This window comes from Populus euphratica, unplaced genomic scaffold (assembly GCF_000495115.2).
Source record: "Populus euphratica unplaced genomic scaffold, PopEup_1.0 scaffold292.1, whole genome shotgun sequence".
NCBI classification, from domain to species: domain Eukaryota; kingdom Viridiplantae; phylum Streptophyta; class Magnoliopsida; order Malpighiales; family Salicaceae; genus Populus; species Populus euphratica.
Window position 1 is genome coordinate 14,929 of NW_011500172.1, and position 10,576 is coordinate 25,504.

Genomic DNA, 10,576 nt, shown 5'->3' on the forward strand with positions numbered 1-10,576 from the left:
AACATGCTTATGTCAAGGTGAAAAGGTTACACTAATGGTTAAGGAGTTATTGATACTTCAAGTGCAAAATGATGATATAAAACCATGATAAAAATGCACTTTTAAGTACTAATCAATGACTAAACAAAGAAAAGTCAATCACAGCTTTCAAATCTTTGAAACTTTCAAACAGATAAGGATCAATATATCTTTATTGAATGCTATTAAATAGGTACATGCCCATGCTAAACTTTTGAAAGATGTATGCACTATGAAGAGAAAACTTAATATGAAAAAGAAAGTTTTTTTTAACTGAATAAGTAAGTGTCATTCTTCAAAACAATAATGCTTTGAAATATAAAGACCCTGGTTATCCTATAATTTCTTGCTTTATTAGGGAACATAAAATTGAAAGAGCTTTACTTGATTTTGGAGCTAGTGTGGATTTACTTCTACATTTAATTTTTCAAAGTCTCAATTTAGGTGTGTTAAAACCAACTTCTATAACTCTTTTACTTATTGATATATCTATAAAAGTGCCTAGAGAAATAGTTGAAGATGTGTTAAAACAAGTCGATAAATTCATTTATCTTATGGATTTTATTATCTTGGACACATAACCTATTAAAGCATTTAATTATTTCCTGTTATTTTAGGACTTTTATTTCTTGCAACTTCTAACACATTGATTAATTGTAGGATTGGACTGATGAAGTTATCATTTAGAAACATGATATTGGAGATGAATATTATCAATATTTGCAAGCAACCTAAAAATGATAATGATTTACAAAAAGTAGATCATATTGAAGAATTAGTTTATGATTAACTTGAATATACTTTGAGTAAAATTGAGTTTGATGAATATAAAGATTTGCAAATGATTTATTCTTAGGAAGAAATCACGGATAATAAATGCACTAGAAATATTGATGTGGATCTTTTATCAAGAGTGACAATAGATTTGACATCCGACTTCACATTAATCGATAATTACTTTCGCGATAAATCCTTACTTTTTCTTAGATCAATGCATTAGTTTGCTAAAAATATCAATTTTCTTGTTTTAGGATTTTTGCCAACTCACTAGAGTACCAAAGACAAAGGAGAGTTTTTGAACATAGTGAAGAACTTTTACTAGGATGACCCTCATTTATTCATATATTGTCCTGATCAAATATTTTGAAGATGCATTTCAGATAATGAGATAAGTAGTGTTATTAAACTTTATCATTCTGAGGCATATGAGAGCTATTTCTTGTCCAAAAAGATGTCTCTAAAAATTTTATAATATGAATTCTATTGACTCACCATGTTCAAAGACACACGTATGTTCTGTAAAGCTTCTGAAAATTATCAAAAGTCAGGATTTACTTCAAAACATAGGGAATCTTTATATAATCTTCTATTGACTTTTGAGACATATCCTAGTGGAGATATGCATTGTGCAATTCATGATTTATAACCTAATTTTTATAAAAAAAAACTTATTTATCATAGTCTTGGGAATATGACTAAAAAAGACCCTGTTTGCTAATTTTAAAGAAAATTAGATGAGAAGCTTATCCTCGACCTATAAAGGGCGTTTAAGTTGTTATGAGATGTAAAACCAAAGGAAGATGCAAGCCACAATCACAACTACTTCTACATACACATGTTTAGAGAGAGAGAGAGAGAGAGAGACTCTAGCTGGCTTACATATAGATGATATGATTGTATTTTTAATTTTTCATCTATAAAATCTTCTCTTTTTTTACTTTAATTCTACTTAACCTATACATTCAACTGATATAGAAGTGTGTATAAATGGTAGGTTCCTCAAGTTATCACATAAGAAATATTTGTGTTTTTGATGGATCTAGTCTAGAGAAAGAAAAAGACTTTTTAGAATCAATAAATTATCTTGGTTAGGTATTGGCTAAGAGAAAGATTCATTTACTGTATGTGGGAGGTAGCCTTGGGTTATTGGGGAGAGGGTGTGTCAATAGCTGTATTTTTAAAAGCTAGTCAAGTTTTTGGGGTCATCCCCAAATATTTAGCAAAAAGAAACATCATTAGAAAAATAATTGGAAAGGAACTACATGTCTCCATAATGTCTGATCCAATAAATGCAATGTTTAGCTATACTGATGCCTTCATTGCCTTATCAGGTTGTCTGGACACATTGAAAGAGATCTTTTATATTTTCTCTTGGTCCCAACTACACATTTATCATAAACCTATAGGTCTGTTAAATGTTAATGGTTTTTATGATAATTTGTTATCTTTTCTTTATCAAGCTTTGGAACAGAAATTTCTCACATCTTCGGCACGACAAATTATAATCTCTACTGCTACTGCTGAATAATTGATTAACTAGCTACAATCTTTCATCCTTGTAATTGATCATTCCATGAGTCGTATAAATTGGTCAACTATTGAAAGTCGTAAAAAGCTTAGATTAGATTTGAGCCTTTGTTTGTGAAATCTTGTGTCTTTTGGTTTTATTAATAGCATAATATTTGTTTTTATTATTTATTTGTTTAAATGTGTTTCAAGTTTGTCAATAGTTGCTGTTTCAGGTGATGTCTTCTATACTCTATGTTTTTGCCTTAAGACATTGAGGACAATGTCTCGTTTTTGTTGAAGGGAAAAAGTAGTAGTTGAAAAAAAAAACTAACTGTGTTTTCTATTTCATAAATCTTTTGCAAAACTATTGTTACTAAGATAATAGAGTAAATGAGTTCTTTTGTTAAAATGACTCTTGAAACGTATCTTAGTAAATATTCTTAACAAGGTCTACTAGATTATTTCTTGAAATATTCAAGTTTATAAACTCTTGTATTATTATCAATTGATTTTGCTTATATACTCATTTAACAAGTATTCTTAAACCTTTATTTTCACACACACACGCACTTCAACATATGATTGTGAGTTGCATATTAGATTATTATATTATTTATATTCTTTTGTTAAAGGTAACAACTAAGAAAAATAGATAGTATATAATTTGTTAAAAAGAAAAAAAAACAAATTGAGAATATTGATGATAATAAAAACATAGATAAATTTGGTTTTGTAGCCTCCCTAACCTAAGCAATTAAACCCGAAGGGGTTTTTTAACACCTAATATCCTAAAGTCAACTGACTTAGGAGCTATTGGTCTAGTGTTTGTTATATGGGTTAAGGAAAAAAGTTTAAGAAAATAAAAAATTGCACTATCTATGTATCAGTATCTGCTACTCGAGTTACTAAACTCGAAGAGATGTCTCAATACTTAATGCCCTAAGACTAACTGGTCCGAGAGTCATCAGCCTAAAGCTCGTTATATAGGTTAAAGATGCATTATATTTTAAGTTATATGTATATATATTAAAAAAGAAAAAAAAGAAAAAAAAATCCCAATCTAAGAAAGTTAACGTTATACGTCATAACAAAAATTTTATTACTCAACTGGAACCACATACAAATGAGGTTCCAATTGGATGATTTGTCATTAATAGCTCATTATAAATTGTTAACATAATCATATTAATTATCTTATTTAAGTAACACTAAACTTTTAAATATTATCAGTAATTCATAAATGCTAATTTATGTTAGCAATAAATCAAGTTCCTTTCATAGCACAGGTATAGGTTATACCATACGGTTGGCTATGAAAGTGCAAAACATTTGTTGTACCAAGTGTTATATAACACAAATCTAGATTAAACATTTAACAAGTAAGGTATTAAGAATTAAAAAGATAAAAATGATAAAACATGTTAATAGCAACTTGTTTAGGATATAATCATTAAAGTCCATATTGAGTTTATATTATACTTATCCTAACACCATTAGTGAAACATTTTCACCTTGACATAATAAACTTAATTAAAAATAATGGAAGAGAAAAGCATAAATAAACAAGATAATAACATAAAAGTGATATAAGTTAATTAAGTAAAGGAAAGGAAATGAAAAGCATAAACAAGAGATTAAGAAAAATATAACACGAAATAAAACTTGATCTTGATCTGAAAACCAAAATATAACAAGAGATTAAGAAATAAAAAGCATGATCTTGATCTGAAAACCAAAATACTTAAATGCATGACAAATGCCTCTTTTTATAGGCTAAAATTTGAAACTATTGATTTGATGACTAATTGTTGAGTGGGTGACCACCTCTTAACTTTGTGATAATATTTATCTTCTTGTTTAAATAAAACGTCATTGATAACATCACAATTTAAACAGATAGTCTTCATAAAAGTTCTGAGAAATTATCTTAACTTTCCAATAAAAAACAAATTGGTGCATTCAGACATCTAGAACTCGAGATATGGGTTGAACACTGAAAAGTTTTAGGCTGCAGGACATATTCAAACTTATTTTTTATGTTAAGATTTGGACTTCCAAACGACAAAATTGAGTCTTGGACTTTTCATGAATGTTTTAGGCCTATACCTTACCTTTCTAGCCATATAAACCAAATTGAAATCCAAGATCTACAGCTCTAAATATAATCCAATACTTGAACAGTGTTCTAGTTTGATTTGAATTGAATCAGCATCTCTTTTCTAAGCTTAGCCTTTTCTTTGTTCATTTACTTTCAATAGTTAATTACATCAATCAATCATTTGAATTGTGAGATATGCCTGCATTTAAAATGAGCATTTACCATAAATTAAAGTTATCTTATATTATTAGACTTGTTATTATAAAACATGATCTAGTTAAAGAGTTATTGATACTTCAAGTGTAAAATGATGGTATAAAACCCAGATAAAAATGCACTTTTAAGTATTAATCATCCACTATATCATGTGATTGGTGCTATGTTATATGGTCAATAATCTTTGGTGACATGAATAACTTTTACAATCTAGATGTGATTAGAAAGTATTTAAGTTTTTTGTATATGACAAAAGTCCTTACCCTGTCAGTCATGTGTTTATAACAAGAATGCCTACATGTTTTGCACTTTCAAAGCAGTATAACATGCAGAAGTTTGTATATATGTTAATTTTCTGGTATTCTAGATCGAGAAATTTCATCATGGACTTGGCAGCATAAAACTTCTCCTTTCAGCATGTTCCTTTTAAGTAAAATGTTTTTCGCCTAGTTAACAATTTTGTCATAATTGATCTCATTTAACCCATGATCTAACTTGATGTTGAACACCTATATAACAACTGATAATTTACTGTGATTTGTATAATCATCCCATAATAGTTTGTCAGAATCTTTTAAAAGATAAAAAAAACTAGTTGTTTTTGCATTAGGTTTTTCATCCATGATTAAAAATTGATCGACATGACCTTGATTCATTCTTATCACATCCACAACAATATTCCTATAAGAATTATTATTGTCATTTATAACTTCATGCATGTTGCTAGAACTAAAAGTTAACACAACCATCATTTCTACCATGGTATTATGAGGAATATATGATTCTTCGTGTGTATACTAACACAGGTATTTCTCCATGGTGCATCATTACAACATCTGTAACAATAAACTTTTTATTTTTACACTTATTGCATAAACATCTAATACCCCATTTACTAATATTTTTCAGACTAGATAGTACATAATTAATAAAACTCTAGATCTCATTATAATAATCTATCCTCCACAACCCTTGAAGTGAATCTCTATACATTTATTATGGCACTATGTATTGATTAACTACGTTAACTAATTAATTTGTAAAAATATTGATTTATCTCAAACTTATTCAATCTAATTTAATAGTACTCTTAATTCATTATCAATTATCTATGTAAATTCAAATTTCTATACATTTATCAAAAATTTCAACTTGGCAATAAAATTGATAAAATATAAAATAAATTCGTTAAATAAACCATTATTTATTTTACATCAAAATACCCAAGTAAACAATTTGGCATAAGTTTCATGAATTTATAAGCAAATATAATTTCATAAAATCTAAAAGAAACCCTAAAATATACAAATCATAAATCCATACAACAAATTTATATGAGAAAAAACTATAAAACAAGTAAACACTCAAACAAAATACATATACTACAAAAAATATGCAAAAAAATCAATATTTTAAAATCAAGTTCAAATAAAAAAAGATAGATTTGCTTACTTAAAGTGAAGAATTCTTAATAAAATTTGAATCAGAACATAGATGCTGACAAATTGAGTGTTTTGGTGGCCATATTTGCTATGAGAGGTTGAATTGTACTGAGATTGGAACGAAGGGGTGGCTGTCTATTGTAAAAAAAAAATTGAAAGACCAAAAAGAAATGAAAAAAGGAAAGAGAATGATTGATCATCAGGTTATAAATTAAATATCACTGATAACATTACTGATAGAATTATTTTGTCAATAACTCTATTGGTCATTTTATTGATAAAAATATCATGTTATCGTAAAATTTGTTTTTTTAATCTTACTGTAATACCCTTCGTCATTCCCTCAATATATTTTTTTTTGTCAGTATTTACAAATAAATACAAGAATTGAAAATTATATCGATAAATATTATCACAATATATGGATAGAATTTTTCTATAAATATTTTTATTTCCATTTGTTAATTTATTGTGTTGAATCTTGAATTACACAATACAATATCTCTTGTTCATTATATACTAGCTAAAGAAATGGTAGTTCATTGGTAGTATAATTACGACACCGAAGAAAATCAATAAATTATATCCGTTTTGATATGATTATTGTGTTTGTCTACGTGGTCAACAACGTTTTAAACTACGGAAGATATTTTTTTATGCCCAATCATGGTTTGAAACGTGGTTAGCCGTGTAGATAAGTGTTCTTATATTTTATAATTGGGTTTGTTGAATTGAGAAAGCCTGGATTGTCATTAAAATTAGCATTATGAAACATTTTGTGGAAGCTTCAAAGCTTAATCATTGCAATTATTGTGATCCATGAGTGCAATAAAGCATGAGCGTGTAATAAGTCTAAAGTTGTCTCAAAGTAAATGGGATTTTATTTTTTAAGGATGTCCCTGTTACAAGCTTTAAATCACCTAAGAAACCTCAACAAAAAACCTAGCAAACTCGCCATACAAATGCATCGTGCCATGGTGTTTCAAAGCCTATTTCTTCTTCAACTTCTCTTACTGTTTTCCTTAACCACTGCAACCGCAACTGCAAAACGGCTTCATACTATTCCAAGACTTAGTCCAATAGGACCGAGAGTTTGGCTAGACCACCCTGATCAAATTTTGGGTGAATCTGTTCGAGAAGATCTTGAAACCTTTTTTTACAACCAAACACTTGATCACTTCAACTATAGACCTGAAAGCTATGACACATTTCTACAACGTTATTTGATCAATTCTAAGTATTGGGGTGGTGCCAATGCTTGTGCACCAATCTTAGTATACCTTGGCGCAGAAGCACCCATTGATGAAGATCTTGATGTAATTGGATTTCTGGTTGATACCGCTGCTGAATTCAGTTCTCTCTTGGTATATGTTGAGGTACGGATATATTCTTTTCACTTATAAATGTTGTTTCTGGTTCATAGAAATAGGCTTAATAATTGGTTATAATAAAGATTTTTATACATTAATGTCATGATATCAGCATAGATATTATGGAAAATCAATTCCATTTGGATCAAGGGAAGAAGCCTTGAAGAATGCAAGCACGCTAGGATATTTCAACTCAGCTCAAGCTATAGCAGACTATGCAGCAATAATCATTCACATAAAGAAAACATTACAGGCTAAAGATTCTCCGGTTATCGTCATTGGAGGATCATATGGTGGAAGTAGGTGGCTACGTACTATATTCTCCAAGAATACCACAGCAATTAATATTGAAGAATACTTTGATTTATTTATTATTTTTTATCATCATCATTATTATTTAACTCCTTAAAATTTTTTCCATGTTAACTAGTGCTGGCTTCATGGTTTCGGCTTAAATACCCTCATATAGCCCTTGGAGCTCTTGCCTCTTCAGCACCGGTTCTTTATTTTGATGATATTACGCCACAATATGGATACTATGCTCTTGTCAGCAAGGATTTTAGAGTAATACATTTTGAGTTTTCATCTTTAATTTAGTTTAATTTCTCTAATTAATTAGTAGTATAGAAGATGAATAATGTTTTAATAAAATGTTAAATATGTGGTGTTGGGTGTGCAGGGAGCCAGTGAGACTTGCTACCAGACTATACGAAAGTCATGGGAAGAAATTGATGAAGTTGCTTCTAAACCAGATGGTCTCTCAATCCTCAGCAAGAAATTTAAGACTTGCAAGTAATAATAGTTACTCTTTCTAATTAAAAGCTTGTTAAAGTTAATTAATATTCAATGAAATTTTACATGCTAAAAACCTTGGTAAACATCGTTGATGCAGTCCCTTGACAGACGCCAGTGAGCTCAAGAACCACCTGGACTCCATGTATGCTAATGCTGCTCAGTACAATAAGCCACCAACATATCCGGTTAACAAGGTCTGTGGGGGCATAGATGGCGGTGGTTTTGGGGATGATCTTCTTGGCAGAGTATTTGGTGGTCTTGTTGCTTATAAAGGAAATAGGTCATGCTACGTCAATGAACCCACTAACCAATCTGAAACATCTGCGGGCTGGAGATGGCAGGTACAGTATATATATTATTACTCCTTACATACTTCACGATAGCTGTTAAGATGAAGATGGGACATATATATATATAGTTCACACTCAACACGCACGCGCGCAGCCCTACCTTTTGGCTTGGATAAGTCAGGTATGCAATTATCATATAAAGATAAGAATGGGTCATGATCATTGTAAACAACAGCAGCAATAATAATTGATCCACTAACAACTCTCTATTTGACTGAAACAACTCATTAATATATGGATCTTTGAATGGTTCTTAAAGCAACACTATATGGTGATTCTTATATTAAGTTTGGCGATGCTGGTAAGGAAATAAGTGATCAGAAACTATTGATTAAGCCTTAAAAAAATAATTGTCATTATGTAAGTTAAACGTGCATTACAAGAAAGATTCAACGGGAAATTGGATTACAATAACTGAATTAAGTAGGAAATTTTATACTACTATAATTAATAATGACTACCAATATATATTTCCGGTGACAAACTACAGTAAGAATACTTGGGGGGCTGAGGAAGCCGAAGAGCTTTAGGCACAAATGGATAAAAAATCGAGGGGATGTAAATGGAATTTCTTAGGTTTCGAGGCATAAAACCTTGGATACATATGAAAATTTCAAATAGTTTAGAGGTGGTTGTGGCCAATCATAGTCTCACACTTGTGGCCACTTTAAGGGGGGTGGGGGGGGGGGGAATAAGCATTGATATAAAAAAATTAACTTTCAATAAGTTTTTTGAAATTCGAAAATAAAATTTTTAAATCTTAAATTTTATCTTTGTATATACCTTCAATAGAATGATATAAAATCTCTCAAATTAACTTATTAAGACTTAAAAACTTTAATTTGACAAATTAAATTTTGTGTTTAGACGTGTAGTGAGATGGTGATACCTATTGGTTATGGCAATGACTCCATGTTTCCACCTGATCCTTTCGATTTGAAAGCCTACATAGAAGATTGCAAGAGTTTATACAATGTTACACCTCGTTTTCACTGGGTCACTACTTATTACGGAGGCCACGTAAGTTTCCTTTAGTTTCTGTAGCTCAACTCGTGGAATTTTTACACTTTTTTTTTTTTGTTCATTCTACCCCAAATTTTAAATCATTCTTTACTTGTTTTCTTTTAAATGTAGAGTATAAGATTGATTCTTCAAAGGTTTGCTAGCAATATCATTTTCTCCAATGGGCTGAGAGATCCTTATAGTAGTGGAGGGTAAGTAACAAGCAAATTTGGGAAAAGACACAATGATTTCGAGGCATGGGATGTTATTACAATCACCGGTCCAAGTTTAACATGTTCTATCATCTCAATTTCTAGGGTGTTGGAGAACATTTCAGACACTGTTGTTGCTGTCAAGACCGTCAATGGTAAGTATACTTTGAAAAGCAAGAATAAAATATGATCATAGGATCAATATGTGGCTGGCTAGCCCTATCAATTGAAAAGAGATAAATTTTTAGAATGAAGTTCATAGAAATTAACAGTACAAGATTGTTTAATTACATTAATTGCAGGGTCTCATTGCTTGGATATACTTTTTGCTAAGGAAACTGATCCTGAATGGTTGGTTGCACAGCGAAAGACAGAGATCAAGATCATTAAAGAGTGGATTAATAAGTACTATGCTGATCTAAGCAGGTTTTAGACGTGAATCATGTAGACCAAAAGAGGACAAAAGGCACTGGAAATTGAAACCATACCATTTTCTTAATTTTCCCAGTTTAGATTTATATGTATCTTGAGCAGTAGAAAATCTGTTGAAATCAAGTTTACACAAATTCTACTGTATTTCATTGCACTAGCATTATGGTATTTCTTTATCGAACATTTAGTTCCTCGTATCCTTATATTATGACTTCTTTTTCTTTTTCTGCTTGCAGAGTTCTTAGCTAATTTTTGCTCGAGATGAAACTATATAAAAAATTTTCATGTAGTGTTTTCTTAGACACATAGAGTACCCTTGATATGTTCAAGGATTAACGTATAAATTAAGTCT

At 30.1% G+C, this 10,576-nt stretch overlaps 1 protein-coding gene across 2 annotated transcripts; it reads left to right on the forward strand.

The window, feature by feature from the left end:
- Positions 1-6,909: 6,909 nt before the first annotated feature.
- LOC105111363 (lysosomal Pro-X carboxypeptidase-like) lies at positions 6,910-10,304 on the forward strand. 2 transcript variants are annotated; one of them, XM_011006688.1, is made up of 9 exons: positions 6,910-7,439; positions 7,546-7,732; positions 7,864-7,997; positions 8,113-8,225; positions 8,326-8,569; positions 9,446-9,598; positions 9,713-9,792; positions 9,898-9,947; positions 10,095-10,304. In XM_011006688.1, exons 1-9 carry the CDS (start codon positions 6,936-6,938, stop codon positions 10,223-10,225), a joined length of 1,596 nt encoding a protein of 531 aa, XP_011004990.1. In that variant the 5' UTR covers positions 6,910-6,935; the 3' UTR covers positions 10,226-10,304. The 2 variants fall into 2 exon arrangements, with proteins under 2 accessions (XP_011004990.1, XP_011004991.1); XM_011006689.1 differs by lacking the exon at positions 9,446-9,598.
- Positions 10,305-10,576: the final 272 nt, after the last annotated feature.

What these genes read in the sequence shown, in the direction of transcription:
- LOC105111363 (XM_011006688.1), top strand. Translation starts at nt 6,936, where the DNA reads ATGGGATTTTATTTTTTAAGGATGTCCCTGTTACAAGCTTTAAATCAC. An exon ending in CTCTCTTGGTATATGTTGAG is followed by an intron (nt 7,440 to 7,545) that starts GTACGGATATAT and finishes TCATGATATCAG; the next exon opens with CATAGATATTATGGAAAATC. An exon ending in CTACTTATTACGGAGGCCAC is followed by an intron (nt 9,599 to 9,712) that starts GTAAGTTTCCTT and finishes TTTTAAATGTAG; the next exon opens with AGTATAAGATTGATTCTTCA.